This window comes from Bubalus bubalis, chromosome 12, assembly GCF_019923935.1.
Source record: "Bubalus bubalis isolate 160015118507 breed Murrah chromosome 12, NDDB_SH_1, whole genome shotgun sequence".
In the NCBI taxonomy this organism is placed as follows: domain Eukaryota; kingdom Metazoa; phylum Chordata; class Mammalia; order Artiodactyla; family Bovidae; genus Bubalus; species Bubalus bubalis.
In genome coordinates this window covers 24,663,143-24,689,913 of record NC_059168.1, presented here as the reverse complement: position 1 = coordinate 24,689,913, position 26,771 = coordinate 24,663,143, and the positions used below count along the sequence as shown (strand labels likewise).

General features: G+C 45.0%; 2 protein-coding genes across 4 annotated transcripts in view; one reads left to right on the top strand and one right to left on the bottom strand.

Moving 5' to 3' along the window:
• Positions 1-23,567, bottom strand: part of MTA3 (metastasis associated 1 family member 3) — a 195,769-nt gene extending 172,202 nt beyond the window's left edge. For both annotated transcript variants that reach the window (XM_025260926.3, XM_025260927.3), the window contains exon 1: positions 23,289-23,567. In XM_025260926.3, coding sequence (XP_025116711.2) covers positions 23,289-23,403 — 115 coding nt within the window. In that variant the 5' untranslated portion in view covers positions 23,404-23,567. The remainder of the gene's footprint in view (positions 1-23,288) is intronic.
• Positions 23,568-24,827: 1,260 nt separating this feature from the next.
• KCNG3 (potassium voltage-gated channel modifier subfamily G member 3) overlaps positions 24,828-26,771 on the top strand; it is a 62,277-nt gene continuing 60,333 nt past the window's right edge. Inside the window, exon 1 of one of the 2 annotated variants that reach the window (XM_006056794.3) lies at positions 24,828-25,495. In XM_006056794.3, the coding sequence (XP_006056856.2) occupies positions 24,864-25,495 (632 nt within the window). In that variant the 5' untranslated portion in view covers positions 24,828-24,863. Of the gene's footprint in view, positions 25,529-26,771 lie in introns of both variants that reach the window. The other variant, XM_006056793.3, reaches the window with a different exon arrangement.

The following is a 26,771-nucleotide window of genomic DNA, read 5'->3' as shown; positions in this document are numbered from 1 at the left end:
CCACAGCTGACTGGAATAGAAGACTCCTGACTCAAGCGTGACAGTTACTCAAGAACCTGTGGATGAGGTAAGTACTTGGGAGTCTGTACTTGATCCAGGAGTACATACACATTTTGGAATGGTGGGTGGGTGGCAATTATCTTCCCCATGAACACAGAGAAAGATCATATGCAGAGAAAGCAGAAAAAAGGCAGAAGTCATTAGTATAGCCCAAAAAAGAGAGAAAGAAAGGAGGGAACACAGAGAAAAATGCCTGCCTTGGCATTTCAGAGCCCCCTATTTTCAAATTTCAATCCCTCCTAAGCCCAGTTTCTTAAAGGCATGAATTCTGTCTTCCTTTCTGCCTAAGTTGATCTGAACAGGCTTCTGTAATTTACAAGCAAGGAGGCCTCATTAGTTGACAGTAGCCAACTGGGTAAGAGCCTCAATAGGAGGAGTGGCTGGAATAGATGTTACTGAGAAGACTTGGGAAATATCTAAATCCTATCAAGAGTCTGAAGTATATCCTCAGGACTGAAATGGATTTAGTGAAAGCTGTAACCTAATCAACTGTTAACAGGACTGAAGAGAGGCTACCTAAGGACACTGGAGCCTAGTGCAAAATGAGTGCTTTTCCGTGTTTACTGAATGAGTAAAACTTAAAGGCAAACAACAAACTGGGGGACAAAGTCCCAGCAAGGGAAACGAATTTTTCTACCTATATCATTTGTACCCCTCATTTAAGATTTCTACAAAGCTAACACATAATATTGGCTTTAATGAGCATTGTTTTGTCCATCCACAAGTGGACTTCCTTTATCAGACTTAACCCCTGATGACTAGATAAGGCATGTGATGTACACCAGAGCCTTCCCCTAGCAGTTTTTTTTTTAACTTAGCCAGAGAAAGGGAGGCTGATATGACAGACAAATTTCCACTTGAACAGAAGAAGCCATTCTTCATTGGGAAGCAAAGATGCAGACAATGCAGAGAGAAAGTGACACTTGAGTATCTGATTCCAGTTGCCTCTGAAGCCAGCTGCCTCTACCCCTCTCATAGTTTGGTTACATGAACCAATAAAGCCTCTGATTGGGACACCTGTCCTCTGGTCAAACATGGGCCGTGAAGGACCACTCTAAATTCCTAATCACCCAGTCCGCACCGAGGCATAATTGCCTTAGAGATAGTCTACAACCTTTCTCTGTACACAGACTTGATTTACTCTATGCCCTCTTTATTGTATGAGGCCCCAGGGAAGGTCTTTGGAGGGTCAATACTCCTGTGGCTTATTTCTTATCTACATGTCCATGTCGAAAGTTCCAGGACTTAAAAGGACTCTGGGTCCTTTAAGAGAGATGCATATCATCAACATGTACCCAAAAGGTACAAACGTATTGCTTAGACCAACATTTTTCTCTTCCTTCATAGTTGCAGAACCCTGATTTTATTCAAGGCAGCAAATCACCTATCTAAAAGGCATTTTCCATCGTCTCTCGGAGGTAAATGTACCATGTGACCAAATTCTGGCCAATGACATACAAATAGAAGTGTTGTACAGTACTTCTGGGAGTCTCCTTTTCATGTATTTATTTAGGCTGCGCTGGGTCTTCCTTGCTGTACGTGGCTTTCTCTAGTTGCCGCGAGCGGGGACTATTCTCTAGTTGAGGTGCATGGGCTTCTCTTGTTGCAGAGCATAGGCCTCTGTAGTTGTGGCTTGAAGTCTCAGTAGTCCTGAGGTACATGGAATCTTCCTGGACCAGGGATTGAACCAGTGTCCCCTGCATTGGCAGGCGGATTCCCAGCCACTAGATCACCAGGGAAGTCCCACTAGACTACTAGCAAGCAGAGATGAAGCCTTGGGACTCCAGGAGAGAATTTTGATGTTTCATTTATCAAGTAGTGACTATCTTGAATCATGGTAGCTCCAATGATAGCTCCACTGCCACCCAGGACCTGGGTTCTTTCTACCTTGCTGTTCACCTTCATTAGCTCATTGTCTCAAGGTCCAAGACGGCTGTTAGAATTTCATGCAACACTTCCAGTTGTACATAATAGACACAGTTTTTAAAAAGTGTATAAGCAAGATAAAAGGGCATAAGTTGGCATTTCTCTCAATTTTTTTTTCTTTAAGAGAAAGCTCTGGGACTTCTCTAATAGTTCAGTGGTTAAGATTCCTCGCTTCCACTGCAGGAGGTGCAAGTTTGATTTCTGGTCCAGGAAATAAGATCCCACATGTCATGGGACAACTAAGCCCATATTCCACAGAAAAAGAGCCCTTGTGCTGCAACAAAGACCCAGCTTGGCCAAAATTAAAAAAAAAAAATACCAACTGTTTATCTAAAAAAAGCAAAACAAAACAATTGAAAATGGCTGAGATAGAAGAAAGCAGATGCTCAGAGAAGGTAGGTGATTTTCCTAAGATCACACAGCTAACCATAGGTGAAGTATTCAAATCACCAGGTCTATCTACTAAATCTAAGCTCCTTTTACAAGAGAACTAGATAATTTCTTTGGCTGGCTGTAAAGATATGGGCTGCTTAAGGAAATGAGAGAGAGAAAGGGGTAAAGGGAGAGAGAAGAGGGAGATGTGGGACTGTTGAGAGAGCCCAAGAGTCATGGGACTGTGGAGAGAGCCCAAGCTCTCTCATGGACGGATGGATCTTTAACATGTACTGATAGTAACTGGACACTGCGAACTTTCTCTGAGATAGTGACTGGCACTAACAAGCAGGAGGAAGTCCTGGGACTCCACAAGGGAATTTTGACATTTATCAAGAAATGGCACTTTTTCTATGAAAAAGAAAAATGGTTTGAAATACATAAGATTTAACTTCCAAGGAACATACCTTCTCTGGGCTCTTCCAGCTTATATTATCTCTGTCTACCTACAACACCTTGGAGGTCAAGAGGACTTATGCCTTAAAGCATTCATAGCTGCGTATGAACATGGTCTCAGGATCACATCCAGTCATTTGCCTCTCAGTCTGAACATTAAAACACTTGTTTTTGGTAAAGAAGGGAGGGAAGGAAGAAAGGGAGTGAGAAAGAGAAGAGAAGAAGTGGGGGAAGGAAGGGACAGATGGAATGACTAACAGGAGACATAGTTAAGCAGGTCTCCTTTGTATGCTTCCAACACACTAAGCATGTTGCTGCCTCGGGGCCTTTGCACTTCTTCCCTGTTCTCCAGAAATCCTCACACCTTACTCCTTTCCTTCCCTGAGGTTCCTGCTGAAAGCAGAGGCCCTCCTTGACCACCCTGTCTAAAAGGGTGCCTACCACTATGATCCTGCTTTTTCTTCGCAGCACTCATCAGCAACTAACATATTGGATGCTTACTTAAAAAAAATTATTACTAAATTTCATTTCACAGTTGTAAGGAGCCGTTCTGGGTCTTCGTGGCTGCGTGGGCTTTTCTCTACTTGTGCTGCTCAGGCTTCTCATTGTGCTAGCTTCTCTTGCTGCAGAACATGGGCTCGGGTGCACAGGTTTCAGTAGCCGTGGCATGTGGACTCAGTAGCTGCAGCTCCCGGCTCTAGAACACAGGCTCAGTAGCTGTGGCACATGGGCTTAGCTGCTCTGTGGCATGTTGGGATATTCCCAGACCAGGGATCGAATCTGTGTCTCCTGCATTGGCAGGTGGATTCTTTACCACTGACCCACCAGAGAAGCCCTGGCAGGTACTGTGTATATTTACTCTTTTTTTTTTTTTTGGTTGCACTGTATGGTTTATAGGATCTTAATTCTCCGACCAGGGATTGAACCCAGGCCCTGGAAGTGAACTGCGAAGTCCTAACCAATGGACCCCCAGGGAATTCCCTGTTACTTCCTTTTTAATGGATCATGTCCTTTTCTCCACTCGAATATAAACTCCCAAACTACAGAGACTTCATTTTGTTATACTTTCAGATAATAGAACAGTACCTAGCACATAGAAATTTCTCTATAAACATTACATAGAATAAACAAAATGAACAAATCATAGTCCAGACATAATGGGGGTTTGGAAATAAATTCTAGCACAGGCCATCTTTCAGGATGCCCAGAGATGAGGGTGAACGTGGCTATCATTTGTCTGGATGCACAGACCAAAGCACATGAGTATTAGTAGGTCCAAGAGACAATTCATAGAATGCATCAGTCATCTTGGCAGGACCCTGGAGGCCTTCAGAGAAGTGTGGGACACAGAACCATGAATCCTGGCCTCACCCAGAAGGGCAAACAACCAGCTATGGGACTTGGCAGCCACTCCTGCAACTGCCTTTCTCTGGGGCTGTGTCTGGGTGATGGAGCTCCTGGGTATCAGATTGGTGTTCGTTCTGGGCAATGATTTCTAGGTCTGGATGGAGTTATCTGCCAGTGGACTTCTTCAGGGGGCATTTGGAGTCCTGTGTACTCAGGTTACCTGGGAAAACATGGATTGACATGGCAGTTTGCTCTCCGTGGCAAAGGAGAGGTTAAAATTGAAATGTAGAAGTAATTGGACTCCATGCACCTGCCAGGCCTCACCCTCAAGAGACCCAAAAGGGCTTAGGCTTTGATAATTCAATTGTATGTCATAGAGTATTGGGGCCTTGAGGTTAAAAGTTGGCTTTTAGCTCTGGAAGGTGACTTTACTGCAAGTACCTCTTTCTTTATTTTTTTAAATAATAACCCCTCTCCCAATTTTTTTTCTCTTCCACCAATTTTAAGACCTCAGTGCTTACAGATTCTGAGAGAATGTAGCACCACTGCAAGACTGGAGGCATCTATCTCTAGTATAAATTGTGGATCAGGGTCTGTGGGCATAGACTTAGGGATGAAGAGGGTCTTTCAGTTCAGTTCAGTTTAGTTCAGTCGCTCAGTCGTGTCCGACTCTTTGCCACCCCATGAATCCCAGCAAGCCAGGCCTCCCTGTCCATCACCAACTCCCGGAGTTCACTCAGACTCACGTCCATCCAGTCGGTGAGGCCATCCAGCCATCTCATCCTCTGTCGTCCCCTTCTCCTCTTGCCCCCAATCCCTCCCACCATCAGAGTCTTTTCCAATGAGTCAACTCTTCCCATGAGGTGGCCAAAGTATTGGAGTTTCAGCTTCAGCATCAGTCCTTCCAAAGAAATCCCAGGGCTGATCTCCTTCAGAATGGACTGATTGGATCTCCTTGCAGTCCAAGGGACTCTCAAGAGTCTTCTCCAACACCACAGTTCAAAAGCATCAATTCTTCGGCGCTCAGCCTTCTTCACAGTCCAACTCTCACATCCATACATGACCACAGGAAAAACCATAGCCTTGACTAGACGAACCTTTGTTGGCAAAGTAATATCTCTGCTTTTGAATATACTATCTAGGTTGGTCATAACTTTCCTTCCAAGGAGTAAGCGTCTTTTAATTTCATGGCTGCAATCACCATCTGCAGTGATTCTGGAGCCCAAGAAAATAAAGTCTGACACTGTTTCCACTGTTTTCCCATCGATTTCCCATGAAGTGATGGGACCAGATGCCATGATCTTCATTTTCTGAATGTTGAGCTTTAAGCCAACTTTTTCACTCTCCTCTTTCACTTTCATCAAGAGGCTTTTGAGTTCCTCTTCACTTTCTGCCATGAGGGTGGTGTCATCTGCATATCTGAGGTTATTGATATTTCTCCCAGCAATCTTGATTCTAGCTTCTGCTTCTTCCAGCCCAGCATTTCTCATGATGTACTCTGCATAGAAGTTAAATAAGCAGGGTGACAATATACAGCCTTGACGTACTCCTTTTCCTATTTGGAACCAGTCTGTTGTTCTATGTTCCATGTACAGTTCTAAATGTTGCTTCCTGACCTGCATATAGGTTTCTCAAGAGGCAGGTCAGGTGCTCTGGTATTCCCCTCTCTTGAAGAATTTTCCACAGTTTATTGTGATCCACACAGTCAAAGGCTTTGGCATAGTCAATAAAGCAGAAATAGATGTTTTTCTGGAACCCTTGCTTTTTCCATGATCCAGCGGATGTTGGCAATTTGATCTCTGGTTCCTCTGCCTTTCCTAAAACCAGCTTGAACATCTGGAAGTTCATGATTCATGTATTGCTGAAGCCTGGCTTGGAGAATTTTGAGCATTACTTTACTAGTGTGTGAGATGAGTGCAATTGTGTGGTGGTTTGAGCATTCTTTGGCATTCCCTTTCTTTGGGATTGGAATGAAAACTGACCTTTCCCAGTCCTGTGGCCACTGCTGAGTTTTCCAAATTTGCTGGCATATTGAGTGAGCACTTTCACAGCATCATCTTTCAGGATTTGAAATAGCTCAACTGGAATTCCATCACCTCCACTAGCTTTGTTCATAGTGATGCTTTCTAAGGCCCATTTGACTTCACATTCCAGGATGTCTGGCTCTGGGTGAGTGATCACACCATCGTGATTATCTGGGTCGTGAGGATCTTTTTTGTACAGTTCTTCTGTGTATTCTTGCCACCTCTTCTTAATATCTTCTGTTTCTGTTACGTCCATACCACTTCTGTCCTTTATTGAGCCCATCTTTGCGTGAAATGTTGCCTTGGTATCTCTTAATTTTCTTGAAGAGATCTCTAGTCTTTCCCATTCTGTTGTTTTCCTCTATTTCTTTGCATTGATCGCTGAGGAAGGCTTTCTTATCTCTCCTTGCTATTCTTTGGAACTCTACGTTCAAATGGGAATATCTTTCTTTTTCTCCTTTGCTTTTCGCGTCTCTTCTTTTCACAGCTATTTGTAAGGCCTCCCCGGACAGCCATTTTGCTTTTTTGCATTTCTTTTCCATGGGGATGGTCTTGATCCCTGTCTCCTGTACAATGTCACGAACCTCCGTCCATAGTTCATCGGGTACTGTATCAGATCTAGTCCCTTAAATCTATTTCTCACTTCCACTGTATAATCATAAGGGTTTTGATTTAGGTCATACCTGTATGGTCTAGTGGTTTTCCCTACTTTCTTCAATGGAAGTCTGAATTTGGCAATAAGGAGTTCATGATCTGAGCCACAGTCAGCTCCCGGTCTTAAACTTCCCCAAAATGATGGTTGCAACCATTCTGGGTGAATAGAAAGCTTTCCAGTCACACCCACCCCCCTCCAGAAGACCAATCAAAGGGAAGTTGTGGGAAATAGAGGAATTAGATCAGAGATATAGTCCACCAAGCCCAGGAACTGTTCTGTATCTTGATGGCCTGCAGAGATTCCCATCTAGAACCATGATCACCTTCACTAGAGTCAGCATGCTCCGATTAAGGAAGTACCTTAGGCTGGCCACCTGAGGTCATGATAACATGAATCTCTGTTAATAGAGAGGTGATTGTAGTAGTTTTGGGAGTGGGGGTTTCTAATGACTACTCAAAAGAGAGTCCCCAAATTCAGTTGCTTAAAGAGCAAAGAAGCTGATTTCCCTCTTATATAACATCAAAGATGATGTGTGCAGGACAGCAGGTAACTCTGCTTTTTTCTTTTTTTGTAGGTAACTGCTTCTTGAGGTCACTTAGGGGCCAGGTTCTTTCCTCCTGTGGCTCCTCCATGCACTATGTCTTACCTTATCTCTCTGGTTGAAGTGGGGTTTTTGTCTTCAAAGGAGCTTCTGCCTTCACCTGGCTGTGCTTGGACCAGAGCAATGAACGGAGGCTCTATCCAGTCTCCATTTTACCACTAAGATCACGTCATGGCTTCGCACCCTTTCCTAATTTGTCTTGTCCAGATTCCAGCAGCAGGGAGGGAAGATAAGTCCCTGTGTCAGCCCTCATCCTTTTTTTTTTTTTTCCTTTTTTGGCCACACTGCTTGGCTTGCAGGTTCCCTGAACAGATACTGAACCGCTCCCACATTGAGAGCGTTCAGGCCTAACTCCTGTACCACCAGGGAATTATTCTCCCCCCACCCCCCGCCCTCTTTTTTTTTTTTTTTAAACATTTTGAATTTTTAGGCCATGTTCAAAGAATATAGATTGAACAATGCACCCCTTTAGGAGAAAGACTGATTAAAAAATAATCTTTGTATCCCCAAATTCCTGGAATCTAGCACGGTAACTACACATAAATGGTGCATATGTTGAACTTTGTGTTAATTAAGTTTCTTTTGGTTGCAAGAAAATATTATAGAGAGTTTAGTGGAAGGCTTGTCTAGAATTGAAATAAAGGAGCTAAGTAATCAAGTCTTGGAAAGAATAGGAACTAGCATAGCTTCAGAGACCTCGGCAGCTAGAGGTCATGGACACATTCTCTAGGGCAATAGTCTGGATTCAGCTCCCCAAGCCGTCAGGCTTGATATTGATTCATTGAACGCTCCAGATTTGCAGGCAGGAGAACGTGACTGTTCCAGGCTGGACCAGCTGTCAACCTCTATCAGCGAGCCCCAGCCAGGAACAGGGAGGAGAGACATGTACATGACCCCAGGGTGCCACCTAGGTATCGGATCTGTTTCCAGGGAAAGGAAAACTGTCACATGGATTATTATCCAAATACCTGACCACATCCTGGTTCAGGAAGCCTTACAAGCTTCAGTTTGTTAAGTGCTGATGCCCAGCAGGGGTGATGCAGCAGCCAATGAGTAGGACAGGTTGGTTATTCAAAGTAGCTGAGCCTTGCAGGTGGTTTTGAGAATATGTATAAGTTTGGAACACACAATGGGCAGCGGTCATCTTGGTTGAGTCCCGGCTTGCCACTTTTATGCTTTACAACTTTCCCAGGAGGCTTTGGGAGGCACTCCGAAGGTTTGATTAACTCCCACTGTAAGTGTGGTCTATAGGTTTCTGGAGGAGTTTCTGCCTTCACTGGCTGTGGTTAGACCAGAGGGGTGAGTGGAGGCTCAGTTCAGTCTCTGTTTCACCAGTAAGACAACACGATGGCTTTCTGCCCTTTCCTAAGCCAGAAGCAGGGGACCCCTAGCTCGGCCAGGCAGGGTGCCTAGGTATCTTATTCCAGAGGGGCTGACCAGTCCTTCCTGAAAGTGGGTGCCAAGAACATTATTCCAGAGCAGGCACAATACCAAGAGCCACAGCTCACCAGCCTCGACCCTCCCAGTGATGCCACAGTGTTCTGACTCCGTACTCTTGTAACAAACTGGACACACAAATGTCTTATATCTGTACAGGGTAGCCCTTATGGTCCTATTGCATGCTGGAGTTACGAAGGAAGCTAGCTGTAACTAGCTCCACCTACCTCCTCAGGTGGGTTTAAGAATAGGAAAAATACTCTGTTGGCCTCCATTACTCAGCTGGAAAGAGTACCACATTATCTGTTGGTATAGGGAACTTGGACAGCTAGACTTGGCTGCCTTAGAAGGAATCGGGTGCAATTATCTGGCAACTAGCCAGCCTAGACAAAAGGCTTCACCAGTCTGACAAAAGGCTTCACAAACTGGCTTGAATAAATGAGAAAAGGGTTCCACCTGCTCTTGAGCTTCATTTTTTCCTTCCGTGCACCCTGGGTGCATGGCCCTTTATAATGATATCTGGTATCATTGGGCTCTACTCAATTTGGTAGTACAAGGCTCTGGAAAGGTACTGGTTATCTATTACTGTGTAACAGATTAGTAATCCTAAAATTTAGTAACCCAAAATAACAGCTACTATCTCGGTTTTTGCTTTTTGGCTGTGCCACATGGCCTGAGGAATCTTAGTTCCCTGACCAAGGACTGAACCTGGGCCACCGCAATAAAAAGACTGAGTCCTAACTGCCGGACCACCAGGGAATCCCCAATTATTTCAGTTTCTGTGGTCAGGAATGTGGTCACGGCTTAGCTGGGTGCCTGTGTATGGTCCAGAGTCTTTCACAAGGCTGCCGGCAGTTTGCTGGCTGAGGCTGCAGTCATTATGAGGTCCTACAAGGGGTAGGATCTGCCTTCAAGCTCACTCACATGGCTGCTGACAGACCTCAGGTCCTCTCTGTTGGCTACAGACATCAGTTGCCAAAGCTAGGAGCTGAGATGTCTGGGTGGAGAGGCCAGGCAGAAGAGGAACCCAAGAATGAGGCCGAACCAATAATAGATGTGGCTTGAGATGGTAAAAAGTACAAAGGATTCGATGAGGCATGGAAGGATCAGTTTTGGGAAGCCTGTTTATAACATACAGATGTTCTCTCTCTTTTCTTAAATATATATATATTTTTAATGTGGACCATTTTTAAAGTGTTTATTGAATTTGTTACAACAACGCTACTGTTCTGTGTTTTAGCTTTTTGGCAACGAGGTATGTGGGGTCTTAGCTCCTCGACCAGGGATTCAGCCTGCACTCCCTGCATTGGAAGGTGAAGTCTCAACCACTGGACCATTAGGGAAGTACCACACAGATGTTCTCTTATGCTTACGGGTCAGAATCTTGAGGCATGAGGCTGTGCAGAACAGAGGCAGGTGGGTGGTGGTACAGTTACACATGATGGAAATAATGAGAGTCACTGATTTGTGCTGGGACAAGCTGATTTGTAGTGCTATGGAACTTCCAGAAGGAGATGTTCTCTGGATAATTGAAAAAGGATGGAAGATCTAAAGAGAGCCCGCATACGTAGAGTTGGGAACACAGCCTTGCGGGCAAAGGAGAAGCAGCAGCCATCAAGGTAAGCTGAGGAACAGTCAGATCCTTGGACAACCACAACTAGAAGTGTCTTAGACACTTAACTTCACCCTTTGAAACCTGTCTTGAACCTGCTACCCTGATTTGTGTCTACATTTCTTTTGAGTTCCACTGCATTTTTTTTAAATAATAAACTTTACTTTTAGAACAGTTTTAGATTTACAGAAAAATTGAGACAGAAGTACAGAAAGTTTCCATATACCCACACTCAGTCCCTCCTATAATGACTAACTTACACCAGGCAGCTACATTTGTTATAGTTAATGAATCAATACAATGCATTGACCATCAGTCCATAGCTTATTCAGGTTTCTTTAGTGTTTTAACCTAATGTCCTTTTTTTCTGTCCCTGGATCCCATCCAGGGTACCACAGTACACTTAGTTGTCATGTCTTCTTAAATTCTTCTGGATATGACAGTTTCTCAGACTTGCCTTGTTTTTAGTGACCTTGACAGTTTTGAGGAATACTAGTCAGGCATTTTTAGAATGTCCCTCTACTGGGATTTGTCTGATGTTTTCCTCATGATTAGACTGAGGATGTTAGTTTTGGGGAGAAAGACCATAGAAGTGAAGTTCTATTTTCATCAACCTAATATCGTCCGTGATGTTGCTCTTGATCACCCAGCTGAAGTTGTTTGCCAGTTTCTTCCACCTACAGTTACTCTTTATTCCCACCTTTCTATACTGCATTCATTGGAAAGCTGGCACTATGAGCAACCTACACTTAGGAAGCAAGAAGTTACCCTCTACCTCCTTTGAGAGTAGAGCACCTACACAAATTATTTAGGATTATTCTGCATGGGAGATATGTCTTTTCTCCCTATTTATTTATTTAATCAATCATTTGTTTATATTAGTATGGTCTATGGAAACCCATTCCAGTACTCTTGCCTAGAAAATCCATGGACGGAGGAGCCTGGTGCAGGCTACTGTCCATGGGGTCGCAAAGAGTTGGACACGACTGAGAGATTTCAGTTCACTTCATGGATATTTATTACATACTTTGGGTTATAATCCAATAGTACTTCATATTTTTTAATCAAATTGTTCTACCTCTGGCCACCGGAAGCTCTTTCAGTTTACTTTTCTGTTGCTTTTACATACCACCATCTTTGTGATAGGCATTTTAGTTTTGGGCTGTGCCGGATCTTCCCCGACCAGATGGAACTTGTGCCTCTTTGCAGTGGGGGCTCGGAGTCTTAATCACTGGATCATCAGAGAAGTCCTTTGTGATTTTTAATACTTCCTTATTTCTGGCAATTTATTGTGTGTATTTTCTGCCCAAGCCCTACAATCAGCCATTTCTTCAAGGAGTCCTGATTCATTTTATTGGAGAATGGTATTAGAAACTAAGACTTCGGTACTGGGTGGGTTCAACTGTATTTTCGTCCTTCATTGTTTCCTGACTTAAAGCGTACTATATGCATAAGCCTACTTTTGTTTCCATTTTGGCTTCTAATTTCTTCGTATACTTTGCTACCCATTGTCTCATTTGCTTTCTCTCTACATTTTATTTATTTTAAAAAATTTGGCTTTCCCATTGCCGCTTTTGAAATCTTAGTTTCTCGAACAAGGATTGCACTGTATCCTAACCACTGGACCACCAGAGAACTCCCAACTCTCTACATTTTAAAGCGGTTTAAATGCGCTTTGGCTAGACTGATGTCCATGAAGAAGACTGAAGATTAGACTTTTCAATCACAATAACCGTTTCAAGTCTAGATAGAAGATCTCATAGCCATTTTCTTCCTTCCTAATGTAAAGCTATTGCCATTTTGTAAATAAAATGATAACATTCGCCTTGAGTTTGTAAACCTGTAAAAACGAGAATTTTATAAAACCTTTGTTGGAGAAGGAGAGAGAGGGAGTCATGTAGACACCTAGAAAGCTGGGTTGGGTGTGACTCAACCAGAAAAGGCTTGAGTTTCACAAACATACGTCCATTCTCTGTGCTTAATGAAAAGCCTGGACCGAAAGAAAGGGGAGCAGTATTTATGGTGTTTTTAATAATTTATCTTTGCTGCTGCCACCCTGAAAGCATGGCCAAAAATTCCTCTCCCTTCAGTTTAACATAGACTGAACTTTTACAGAGAGTTTCTTAAAATACACACACACATACATACAGATGAAAAAGTATAGATTTTTTACAAACAGTATAGAAATAGTGAGCTGAGTACAATTTTCTTATCCTATGATAGCCATAATTTGCCCAATTGTCATTATTGCAGACCTGGGGTTCTTCAAGCTTTCACTTCCTCCTCTCAGTCTGAGGTGGAGCAAGAGGGCCAGGGTTGCTGGGTCTGATGGGGAGTCTGGGACCCTTCCAGGGCCTTCCTGGGCATGGGTCCCCATTTGCCTCTTGGACCAGCTTGGGATATCTGGCCCTCTCAGATTCTCCTAATTCCCAGCTCACTGACTCCAGGAGTCATCAATCATCTGGGCTTCAAGTCAGCTGGGTCTAATTTTTGAAATGTCCCTTCGGGTGGCCCTCTCCCTCTGCCCTGAAAGTTCTACCCTATTCTCTATCCTATGTAGCTATCCAAAGAATACTTGTGAAGGTCCTGATAAGCCTGATTATGCTCTTCCTTAGGCTGAATCTCTTGCTAGCTTTAAGTGTAGTGTCATGACTGGCCACTTGGCCTCTGGAGGCCATTGCCTTCTTTTTTAAATTTTTTAAAATATACTTTTAAAATGTATTTATTTATTTTTGGTTGTGCTGGGTCTTTGTTGCACACGGGTTTTCTCTAGTTGCAGTGCACAGGTTTCTCATGCAGCAGCATGGGCTCTGGGGCACGTGGGCTTCAGTAGTTGCGGCAGGTGGGTGCCTGGGCTAGTGAGCACAGGCTCAATAGTTGTGATTCATGGGCCTAGTTGCTCCACGGCATGTGAGATCTTCCCAGATCAGGGCTTGAACCTGTGTCTACTGCACTGGCAGGTGGATGATTTTTTTTTTTTTTTTTTTTTTACCACTGAGCCTCCAGGGAAGCCCCTGGAGGCCCCTGCCTTCTTAATTGAGAGTTCATCCCTTTTCCCTCATGCAGTCGCTGCTCTTTTCTTCCCGTGCCTTCCAGAGGTTCTCTCAGGAAGGTTCTTTTTTGAGCTTCTGAAATGCTCAGTTTTAATGATACTTGTTAAACCAAGAAGATTGACCTACTCATGTTCAATGACTACAAATCCTTTCTTAGTCAAGTTCTGAATAGGGACCACGTATTCCAAATAGTTTTCATTTTATCCCTTACAATCCTCCCAATCCCAATTGGCTTTTGCAGTATAAATCACTACAGTTTAACATCTAAAAAACACTTTAAACATCTGACAAGGTGCTTGCTAAGGCAGAGATAAAATGGAGTATCCACTGAAAGGGTAGCTGAACACACTAGCCTCTCCTACGTGCCCGGCTGAAGTGCAGGTAGAATAAACATTCTTCTGGGGGGATCTCATGGTGACTGAGTCATATAACGTGGCAAAATTACTTGTATAATTGACATTTTTACAGTCTTGGAGAATTGTGTGACACGATTAAAACTAGAGTTTTCTGGGACTTCCCTGGTGGTCCAGTGGTTAAGAAGCCATCTTTCAATGCAGGTGACCAGGGTTTGATCCCTGGTTGGGGAACTGAGATCCCACATGCCTCGGAGCAATTAAGCTCTTAAACAATTAAGCTCATGTGGAGCATCTAGAGAGCCTGCGTGCCACAAAAACGAAAGACCCCACATGATGCCATGAAGATCCTGAGTGCTGCAACTACGACCTGATGCAGTCAAATAAATTACAAACAAACAAAACACTAGAGTTTTCTTAGGGTCCTATAAGTAAGGGGGTGTCTCAATAGTGTGAATAATGTTTAATTTTCATGGAATATAAATGTCAACCTTGAGTTGGTTACTAGGGTGAAAGAACAATGAACTATAAATTGAAAGCCTTGACTAATGTTGATTCAGTGGAAGTTGTATTCACAATTTCTCCCTTTCCATAGTACCTGTCAGTATTGAGATAGACCAGTAGTTCAGTCACTGACATTGTCAAAGTTAAAGGCACTCTCTATCTAGAGAAAAGAATGCCTTGTCATCATCAAAGGAAACATGGTAAACCTATTTTCTTCTTTCTTTGTAGATTTATGTGGACATTTGCTCTGCTGCCATTGTTCTTGCAGTTTCATCCATCACAATAGAAGCTAGTGAAAGGGTATAAAAAGCTCCTCGGTGTCTTTTGTCACAAAGATTTTTATTTGTGATTACTTTGCTCTGAAAAGGAAAAATCCTCCTTGGAAGATCTAAGGTACTAGCAAATCTTAAGCAGAGGGCAAGTTTCCTTGCAGGCAGAGGAAGGTCCTGTGGGGACAAGGTCCGAGGCTGCACGTCCACCCGAGCACATGGAGTTAAAGTCGACACTTATTTCAGCATTTTTTTGCTGAGCCATAGGCTCTTTCTCTGACCCGGGCCTAAGACAGGCTTATACCAACCTAATTGCTTCGGCTTCAAACCTCCTTTTAAAACTGCAAATCTTCCAGATTTCAATACCTTTTAGCTTTCCACTAGGAGCGTTTTTTTGTTTTTTTTTTTTTTTTTTGCTAACCTGTGAGAACATGTATCTCAGGGAAAACTGAGGCAAATGCCTGAGGTTTTTGCCATAGCAGGGTAATGGGATCACACACACCAGAATTGGACTATTTTATCTCCAGTTAAAAACTGGAGAAAAATAGTCTGTATTTTAAATCCTGTACCTTGGAGAAAAATGCAATTGCTGTTGAAGAGTATATCAATTATTAAGTGCGGAACCAATGCTATTTTGGTTGCATCTACAATGAGAAGATCATTTCCAGGAATATCATACGCTTCGCTTCAGTCAACCCCAGCCCCAATCTTTCCTCTGAGGCAGAAATAACAGCACTGAGCATAGACGGGGAGGGAGGTTGGATTGTGGGGCAGGGAATAGATTGTTACAGGGACAGAAGGCTAAGAACAGCAGGTGTTTTGGAAAGCTGACTCCTAAACCAGTTATTAATAATTTTGGTTCATTAATGTTGATAAATGTAGCTCTCCTCCTTGCAGAATGGATAGAACACAGCAGGGAACTTTCCATTCATTTTGAAAATGTCTTTGATTTTTCCTGTGAGTAGAATCCTCTCTCAGGCTGTATGAATATGCCCTGTGATGCGACAGGGGGTAGAGTGCGGGAATCCCTTGCTTTCTACTTGGCCCTCCCACCTCCTTTCCCTCTAGGCTCAAGACCTGCTTTGCTGAGAAGCTTCACCTCCTGATCCTTAGCACCCAATCAGGCAGTTGGGTCTCTAGATGTCCATCTACCACCAGGACAACAGCCTTTTAAATTTCTTTCCAAGTTTCCTATAATTTGTGAGCCAAGACACACAGAACCACCTAGATCCACATCCAATTCTTTCTGGACAGTTTATTTTTTTGGAAACAATTTTATTGAGATAGAATTCACAGTGAGCCCAATTAAAGTGTTTAATGCAATGGCAGACAGTTCTTCTTTGCTTGCAGACCTTGCTCTGCTTCCACATTCTTTCCTTCCTCTAAAGAGAGGTATGGGTGGATGGTGGAACCCAGATATGACTGGAGCTGATTCTAAGAACTTTTCTAACTAAAGCACCTGCTGGGTAAGGTATATAGGGACACCCAGTGACTCAAGGTTAGGGCTGGCTAAGTCAGCAGGGTTTCTGCAGGAATCTGGCATATGCTGTGGTCCAGGGGGAGAGCAGCGCCAAGATCTCTGCCAGGATGCCAACCATTTAACAAAATTGAAGTGGTTTTTCAGAAAGAGCCTGGATTTCTCAAGTTGGTCAACTCCAGCCTCACTATATGCATATACAGATACTGCCAGTTCAGCACTCAGAGAACACTTATTTTAATCAACAGTAATGGTCATTCATTCCTTCACTCAACAAATAGTTATTGAGCTCCAACAAGGAGACTGGCACTGTTGCAGGAGCTGGGGACACCACTGTCAACTAGACCCACAGTCCCTGCTCTCAAAAGGGGTGAGCAGAGTCTGGTAGAGTGACAGATGACAAACAGGAAACACGTGGATGAGCAAAGTGATTTTTTAAAAAAAGTAATAAGGGAGTAAAAAAATAGGTTGAGGGGATTTCCTGGCGGTCCAGTGGTTAGGATTTTATGCTTCTACTCTTGGGGCCCTGGGTTCAGTCCCTGATCAGGGAACTAAGATCTTACAAGCCATGAGGGATCCGGCCAAAAATAAAATAAAAAAAGAATCTTAAAAAATATATAGGTTGATATGCTAGAATGGTGGTCAGGGAAGGCTTCTCTGAGGAAATGACATTTGAACTGACACTTGATTGACAAGAAGGCACAGGCCACATAATTCGCTGGAGTAGGATGTCCAGGCTGAGGGAATAGGGGCATGGCCCCAGATTTGAATAACAGTAACTGAGCAGAGGCGGAGGCAGGACACAGCAGAGATGGGCCCAAGGAAAAAGAGAGACCTTGGTAACAGACTATGTGCTGAGATTTCATTTCTTCGTTTAACTACTTAAAAAAAAACAACTGAAAACATAATACTTTCAGTGGGGGCTTCCCTGGTGGCACAGTGGATAAGAATCCACCTGCCAATGCAGAGGACATGGATTTGATCTCTGGTCTGGGAAGATTCCACATGCCTTGGAGCTACTGAGCCCCAGATCTAGAATCCAAGAGCTGCAACTACTGAAACCCGTGCAGAGCCTGTGCTCTGCAACAAGAAAAGCCAAGCAATGAGAAACCCTTGCACCCCAATAAGAGTGGCGCCCGCTACTAAAGAAAGCTCACATGTAGCAACAGAGACCCAGAGAAACCAAAAAATTAGCAAATTAAAAAAAAATCCTTTCACCGGGCTAAAAAAGAAAAAAGACAGTGGGTTTACAATAACCAATAACCAGTAGGTCTCATTTCTACCTAATTTCTTCCCAGTCTTTTAACCAAGAAACAACCGCTCATATTGTATTTTATGTATCCTTTCAGAAATCTTATAATGTATCTACAAATACATCCATATCTATATGTCTTTAATATAAAGAGGGAATAATTTAGTTGCCAGTTTAGGAGCTAGGCTTTTTTGTTTAGCAATGTTGCTTAGAATTGATTCTATCTGAGTCTATATGAATAACAGTATTAAGTTCATGCTGCTGCTGCTAAGTCGCTTCAGTCGTGTCTGACTCTGTGCAACCCCAGAGACGGCAGCCCACCAGGCTCCCCCGTCCCTGGGATTCTCCAGGCGAGAACACTGGAGTGGGTTGCCATTTCCTTCTCCAATGCAGGAAAGTGAAAAGAGAAAGTGAAAGTGAAGTCATGTCCAACTCTTAGCGACCCCATGGACTGCAGCCTACCAGGCTCCTCTGTCCATGGGATTCTCCAGGCACGAGTACTGGAGTGGGGTGCCATTGCTCATGAATATGCCACTTATTTAAATAACCAAGGACATTGAGGCTGTTTCTAAACTTTTGCTGTTGTAAACAATGCAGCGATCCTTGCTTGTATGTCTTTGTGAAATATGTGACTATATATGTAGGTCAAACTCTTAGTGTTAAAATTGCTGGATCACTGGGTGAGTGCATTTAAAATTTTAACAGATGTGGTCAAATGTACCAAGTTTTTTTTATACTCTGGAGAAAATGAAGGGATTCTTCATGACATATATTGTGAAAGAGTGCATTCAGGTCTAGTCTGAAGGAGTAACTGTCAACATTCACAAATAAGCTTAAATGAAGCTCAAGGTTTCAAACAATTTTCTTAACTTTTTTTTATTATGGAAAATTTCAAATAAATACAAAAAGGGAGACTAATAGACTGAGCCCTATCACCCAGCTTCAACAGTCAACTCATGGCCAATCTTATTTCATCTATGCTCCCAATCCGCTTGCCCCTGCCCTTGGTTATTATTTTGAAGCAAATAGCAGGCATTGTATCATCTCTCCCTTAAATATTTCAGGATATGAAAGTGACTTATTGAAGTCTGGTTATCTTGTAGAATGACCCACATTCAAGATTTGTCAGATAGCTCCCTCTGGTACCACCTAACTTGTTCTTCCCTTCCCAGGGCTGTCTGATGCTGGGTAGAGAGCCGAGTTGGTGATGAGCCAGCACGGGAGGCAAGACAGCCTGTAGAAACTTTAGGTTTCATTCCTGGGTCTGGTACTTACTAGGAGCTGTGGATCCTTGAGCTAGTCTAACTTCATGAAGCCTCATTTCCTTATCTGGAAAATGAGAGTAATAGTAAAAGTATTTTTGTGGAAAGCTGAGCTAGTGGTGGCAAGCAGAAAGAGCTCTTGGTCACTGTAAGACGTAAGAGACTTGAGGACTTCCCGGTGGTCCAGTGGTTAAGAATCCACCTTGCAATGCAGGGGACATGGGTTTGATTTTTGGCCTGGGAGCTAAGACCCCACATGCTGCAGGACAACTAAGCCCAAGCGTCACAACTACTGAGCCTACGCGCCAAAACTAGAGACCGTACGCAGTAACAGCCAGCCATGGGCCACAGTGAAGAGCCAGCGCGGCCAAAAAAAAGAAAAAGAAGCAAGAGACCTGGAGTGATGGTGGGCAGAAGGGCCATCACATCCTAATGCAACATAGCAACAGAATGGGTGTGAAGGTTCAGTTTAGTTCGGTTCAGGTGTCCAGTCATGTCTGACTCTTTGCGACTCCATGGACTGTAGCCTACTGGGCTCTTCCATCCATGGAATTTTCTAGGCAAGAGTCCTGGAGTGGTTCGCCATTTCCTTCTCCAGGGGATCTTCCCGACCCAGGGATCAAACCCGGGTCTCCAGCATTGCAGGCAGACGCTTCACCATCTGAGCCACAATAGGCCACCCCAAAATGTGTCACTTTGGCATAAAGATTATTTTGAGTACTTAAAAATTCAGGTACAAAAAGGGTGCTCTGACCCTCCCCCTTTTCTTTCTAAAAGCAGGAGATAAAACTGCCATTTGAAAGATTGTCTTCCATATACCAGGAGGAAAGTACCATTCTTATCATCAAGGACAGAAGCTGAAGCTGAGAGAATTCTGTATAAATGTACTTTGTTAAGATAATTCTTATCTTCCTTTAGCCTTGCCATATATTTTAGTTACTTTTCTATCATTGCCTCTCTGTTCAACCTCATATAAAAGCATTTAGGTTCTGCCACCTCTGTGGGTCTTCATTTCCTTCTGGTGTTGATGTAAAATTTATAATAAGTAAATTTGCATGGTTTTCTCCTGTTAATCTGTCTTTATGTCAATCTAATTCTCAAGCTCAGTCAAAAACCCTGAGAGGGTAGAGGTAAAATTTTGCCTCCCACAAATAATTACACAGTGACTTTCTCAAGGCTGGACATTTAAAGAAGATAGTGTTCCTTTTGCTTGCATGAGAGCACAAAGTGTCATGGAGCAGAGAAAAAGGCAAGGACTTTGGTGTGGGACGGGGGTGAAACATCCCTTGGTGGCTTTTCATCTTTAAGAACAGGGTCTGTGTAGTGGGACAGTTCTGAGGGCAGTTTATTGAAAGCTGTGGCTTTCCCTTCTACAAGGGTAATTGTGCATAGTGGATGAAATCATAAGTGTCTTCCCCTTACATAAAATCAGAGACACTGGAAGGTTATGTGAAAGTTGCTCAGTCTTGACTCTTTGCAACCCCATGGAATAGTCCGTGGAATTCTCCAGGCCAGAATACTGGAGTGGGTAGCCTTTCCCTCCTGCAGGGGATGTTCCCAACCCAGGGATAGAACCGGGGTCTTCTGCATTGCAGGAGGATTCTTTACCAGCTGAGCTACTGGGGAAGCCTGTGGAAGGTTATGTTTCCATTAAAAGAGCTGACTGTTTAAAGGATCCACTGTAGATGCTGAGAAATAAAATGGTGTAAACACAACCCCCTGAAAATAGAAATGAATGGCAGAGCCAGGGCTCTTTTTTTTTTTGAGTCAGGGCTTTTTAAGGCACAGTTGCTTAAGTAAGCTGCAAGGACCAGTGGTGCCCACAGGACATTTATAAAGCTTTGGGCAGGGTGTTGGGAGCCCATTCTGTGTGGCACCACAAGCTCAGCTTCCCCCAAAACTCGTATTACTTTCACTTTACAGATGAGGAAATGAAGCTTCAAGAGGTGAGACCTGCTCAAGGACTCTGAACACAGCCAGTTGTGCAGTGCAAGGTAATGGAGGAATTCATGTTCAGTCTAGACTCAGCAGTGGGTCACAACTTTTCACTGAAATTTTGATTGGGTTACTTTTTGTGATTGGTCACATTTTTAGATGAATCAATTCACTTGTCTGATCTGTGGAAGTGTGAAAGTGTTAACTGTTCAGCCATGTCCGACTCCTTGCAATTCCATGGACTGTAACCCGCCAGGTTCCTCTGTCCATGGAATTTTCCAGGCTAGAATACTGGAGTGGGTTGCCATTTCCTTTTCCAGGGAATCTTCCCAATCCAGGAATTGAACCCAGGTCTCCTGCACTTCAAGCAGATTCTTTACTGTCTGACCCACTAGGGAAGCCCCTATCTGATTTGTATTTAATTATAATCCAGGAATGAAAATGATCATGACCTGCTTGGGCTGGTAGAAGCATACACAAAGTGAGATTTTTTTTTCCCCAGTGTCATGCACAGAGGCATATACCACTCTTGCATCATTTCATTTCATTTCATATCACCCCTTTGACGGAGCCATGTTACTGCCATTGTAAGAATGAGAAAATGGAGCCTTAAAGTCAGGGAATTTGTTCCAGGTCACTTAGCAAAAAAGTTGTGCAGCCAGGATATGAATCTAGAGATGGTCCTAAGAACCAGTGTGGACTTTATTTCCAGGCCAGTTTGTAATTGTAGAGATCCTTAGCCACTTTTGATTCTTGAACTGGGGAATGACTTGATGAAAATGAAGAAAAGGAAGAGCTGTTCAGTGGCATGATACAGGATTCACAGATGGAGGGAAGAACTGGAGTGCAGAGATCAGACAGGAAGTTGTGGCAGCCATGCAGGCCCTGGAGACCAAGGGTTTAGGGTTTGGAACTAGAAAACCTGGCTCCAGCCGTGTCTCCACCGGGATGCTGCTGGTTGGGGAACCTTGGGCAAATTATAGCCACATCTCTGAAGCCTTGTTCCTCCTCCCCAAATAAGGGGCTTATAAATTGACACAAGAAAATCTCTTTCAAACTTTAAAATTCTGCCTGATGCCTGATGCAGTCTAAAGATTTACATATGAAGACCCTAAATATCATCTAGAATCCAGAGAAGAATATAAATGCAATAATTCTCAACAACAATGACGATATCAATTCTTAACATATTTTTTCAAGTACAGAGGAATAAAGTTGTTTTTAAGAATGCTCTTTAAACCAGATTATATTGAGACAAGCCAATCATTTCTGCATCTTATTGTTTTCTTTGTTTAAGAAAATGACTTGGGTTAATGTTGCTGCAGTAGCAGTTGACGATATTAAAATCAAATAAGAATATTACTCTTGAAACGAAGTGATTTAAACCTATCTCTCTAAGATATTTCATAAAAATATACCTAGGAGACACAAATTATACTGTCATCAAATTAATTGGTTTTCTAAGCTCAAATGTAATTTAAAATATGATATTTCCTCGACTGGTCCTATCAACAGACTTTAAAGGGATTTTAGATAGAGAACATAGGAAATAAATATAGTAATGTTGAAGCAAATAATCAACAAAATAGTTGTTCTGTGTTCTGCTGCCTGTACAGCTTCTAGAAAATATTTTTAACGACTCTCTTGCTGGTGTGAAGCCAGGCTCTTCACTCCACTAGCAGCAGCAAACTTTTCCTCATCCTCATATTCTAGAACAAACCCATTTTCAAGCTGTACTGAGTCCTTGGTCTCAGTGTTTCTCAGAAATGAACCCTTCCTTATCCACAGAGATTCAGGGGTGGGGTTCCCATTTCTTGGCTGCAGAAGTGCCTCCTCCTTAGGATAACCTAAGGAGCAAATGACTCTTCCTGAGATCAAGTCAGTTCTGTTCTTAAAACCTTCAGGGATCCCATTAGCTTCCTGGATGAAAGCTGACTTCTGTAGTGGAGATCCCCATGCTTTCAGCCAAGCAATGCCTTAGCTTTCTTTCAGGCTTTAATCCTCCACACCTGTGATTTTGCTATTAGACATGCTCTGCTCTTTCTCTCTACCAGTTCATGGCCATCACTTCTTTTGATTCAGTCTTGAAACATTTCCTTCAGGATGTTTTTCTAGTTTTGTAGCAGCTTAACAAGTAAACAACTCCCATTTTTGAGTTTTTAGTCACATTAAATGCTTTTAAGATAAATTATCAAGTCTAGATATAAAAAATTTAGAGATTTTCATTCTTTAAGAAATCACCCAACAAGGAACTATATTCAATATCTTGAAAATACTTTTAATGGAAAAAAATCGGAAAATTTATATATACAATGTCTCTATATATTTATCTTTATATATCTGAATCACTTCGCTGTACGCCTGGAACATTGAAAATCAACTATACTTCAATTAAAAAAAAAAAGGCACAAAAAACCACCCAGAGTGATTTTACTTTGTGAGCACTCCAATTTTTAGGTGTCTGCATTTTCGCTAAGAATCCACACTAGAATCAGAGAGCAAAATGACTCTTTCTGGTGACCTCTAGTGGGCACTAGATAACTCTACACAATTATGAAAAGTGAAGGGCAAAGTAAAACCCTTCCCAGCTGGGTGTACTCCGAAGTCAGATCACCGCATCCCACCTCACCCCACCACACTCTTAATTTTTCTTCCAGTATGTTTTGCATTTAACAGTTTGCCTTACAACTCACCTGTTTCGCCTCTGGCGGGTACTGCGCGAGCAGGGCTGCCTGTGCCGGATGTCGTGTGAATTGCTTGAAGCAGTTTAAAATAATCCCTGCCCAGTGGAGCCCACTCCCAGGGCATCGAGCAGTGCCCAGGGAAGTACCCTCCGCAGAGCCTGAAAGGGCTCTTCAAGCTCGAGGGCCGGTGCTGCAGCCGGCTCGGAGGTGCACAGGAGAAATTAAGACATTATGAAAAGGAGAATGCAGACGAAGATCGGGCAAAATTCTGTTCTTGTCAGTGGCAAGACAATTCTCCCCAGACATTCATCCCACTCTACATGGAGCGTCACGAGGGGGTCCAGGGGCGCTAGGCTTAGGCGCTGTCTTAGGACCGGCGCCCCAGAAAGCGGGGGCTGGAGCCGCTCCTCCGAGAGAGGCGGCAACGAAGCTGGGTGCTGGGATGTGTGGCCGCCTTCGGAGCACGCGGTACGTGGGTCTCCGCGCCGGGAGAGGAAGGAACAAAGTCGGCAAGAAAAGAATTGCTGGGGTGCCTTCTCTTGAGAAATCCTGTGGGGCGGTCTCAGAAACCTAGCTGGGCTCCGGAGAGTTTCTGGAAAAAGCTCTCCCAGAGCCGTCTGTCCCCGCCCCTCAAATCCTGAACCTCAGTCCTCACTCCTCCTTACCCTCCTGCAGCCTCCTTTTGGGGGGGCCGTTAAAAGGGCCCTTGGGGACTCCCCAAGTCATCCCGATGGTCCGGGGAGGGACGCGGTCACTGAGACCCCCAGGCTCGGGGCTTTTCTACCCCTTCCACTCGGGGCTCCAAGCTCGGCGCATCCCCGCTCTGCGGACCCCTCCCGGCCACTGCAGGCGAGAGCGGAGGGGGAGGACGGCGTCACGAGGCGGGGAGCCCGAGGTCCAGGGCGGGGCGCCGGGGAATCCCAGCCTGAGCGAGGTGCGGGCTCGGGTGGGAAGAAGAGGGCGGCGCGCGGAGGGAGGTGAGCGGAGCGGAGCCAGGAGGCAAGGAGGGGTAACCGCGAGGAGGCCACGCCCCCGCCTCGGGGGGCCGGCTCTCTGCCGCCTCCGAACCCGCTCACTTTGCCTCTTGCCTCTGGACGGCGGTGGGGCGCTTGCCGGAGCCGCGGCCAGAGGGAGCGCCAGGGACCCGGAGCCATCCAGCGCCCTCGCTTCCTCTCGGCGCGCACGCCCCCGGGGAGGGGGGAGGAACAGCGCCGCCGCCTTGAAAGGGCACCCCGGCCTCGGAGGGAGCATCCCCCAGGCGCGAGGGGCGGCGGCGCTGGCAGCCTCTTTCTCGGCCAGTGGGGCGCAGCGCTGGCGCCTAAGGGGGACTCCCCGGCCACCTGCAGGGACCGCCGTGCGGAGGGAGCGTCGCTAGCAGCCGCGCTGGGCTGCCGAGAAGGCTAGAGTCAGGGGCCCCCGGGCCAGCGAAGGGCAGCAGCGGAGCCCGGAGGAAGAGCCTGCCGGAGAGCCCGCGGGCCCCGACGGCGCGCTCCCCCGTCCGCCAACCGCAGGCAGGCCCCGTGCGGCGGCCGGAGGGGGCGGCGGCGGCGCCCTCGGGCTTCGGGGGCTTCGGGGCAGCCAGCCATGACCTTCGGGCGCAGCGGGGCGGCCTCGGTGGTGCTGAACGTGGGCGGCGCCCGGTACTCGCTGTCCCGGGAGCTGCTGAAGGACTTCCCGCTGCGGCGCGTGAGCCGGCTGCACGGCTGCCGCTCGGAGCGCGACGTGCTGGAGGTGTGCGACGACTATGACCACGAGCGCAACGAGTACTTCTTCGACCGGCACTCGGAGGCCTTCGGCTTCATCCTTCTCTACGTCCGCGGCCACGGCAAGCTGCGCTTCGCACCGCGGATGTGCGAACTCTCCTTCTACAATGAGATGATCTATTGGGGCCTGGAGGGCGCGCACCTAGAGTACTGCTGCCAGCGCCGCCTCGACGACCGCATGTCTGATACCTATACCTTCTACACCGCCGAAGAGCCGGGCGCGCTGGGCCGGGACGAGGCGCGACCGGGCGGTGCCGAGGCCGCCCCTTCCCGGCGCTGGCTGGAGCGCATGCGGCGGACCTTCGAGGAGCCCACGTCGTCGCTGGCCGCGCAGATCCTGGCCAGCGTGTCGGTGGTGTTCGTGATCGTGTCCATGGTGGTGCTGTGCGCCAGCACACTGCCAGACTGGCGCGCCGCGGCGGCCGACAACCGCAGCCTGGATGACCGGAGCAGGTACTCCGCCGGCCCTGGGAGGGAGCCCTCCGGGTAGGATGCACTGCTTCTCTGCCCGTTGCGTCCGTCCTGTCGCGTCTGTCCGTCCCGTCCGTCGGTCCAGTCTCCGTCCTGTTTGCCTCTGGGAGGCCGAGCTCAGTTGGGTTCTGGGCCCAGCGAGGCCCAGCGCGGTCAGCCACGGGGTTGGGTTGGCCCTCACTACCCCCCGCCCCTTCCCCCAGCTCTAGCCGGCTCTGGTCTGCACACTAGACGCCTCTCTTGAGGGCGAATCGCCAGCCTTGGGGAGGGGCAGATAGAGATGACAAGCCTCTCTCATCTTTGTAGTTTACTTTCGAGCAAATAGGAACCGGTTAATTAGATTTCTCTGAACTTCTGTTGTTAGTATTCAAGAATTTAACCTTGGGCTAAGAGCAGTTTGAATTATTTGCTAATTTTTGATGGTGTTTGAAAAAAGGAAGCCTTGTTATCATGGAGTGTGGTCGGCTGTACACTGCCCACACGTACAAGCTGCATAATATATTGTAATGGAATTGTGATAAAGAAGATTAATATAGCGATAGATTCTAAATAATGGATGTCTGTGCCCTTTTCTCTCTTCTTTTCCTATCAAATACGGAGTTAGTAAAGCACCTGTCCACCATTTGGTGCCAATGTGACTTCTAGAAGATCTTCAGGCTGGGGAGGGAAAAAAAAAAAAAGGAAACTGCCCTAACTTCAGAAACAGTATTACAGTATTTTAGTGGTTTTTCTTTTCACTTTACTAGGATGAAAGAAAAATATTTTGATCTTTTCCTTCGATGGTGCTTACTTTTCAGTAGTGATAATATATTTCTGTTTTTAGTACTAGAGAGTTTATTTTGCATGTTTGGTGGGAGGAATAAACAGAAAAGTTGGACTTTCAAGGAAGAGAGCCTCTTTGGGCACAAACACATCTTTGTATTATGTGTTTTACCTTAGATTCTAATTTAAAATTCCCCTTCCATTCATTTAAAAAATTCAGTTGCTTGCCTGATAGTCTTTTCCTCATAGACATGTGCATGGTTCCAGTGGTACTATGTGCCTGATACTGGAGTGTGTTACTTCCACATAATACTCTTCCTTTGGACAGTAAAGATTTTTGTTTAATTCTCAGACACAAAACTCTCTGGGACGATGGAGACCATTACTGATAAGCTGCCTTGGCAAAAAATCCAAGATACATACTTTGAAAGGAGATTCATTAGGAAACGCATTTTGTTTATTAGGTTCTGAGTTTTTTGATTTACAGGAAAGAATT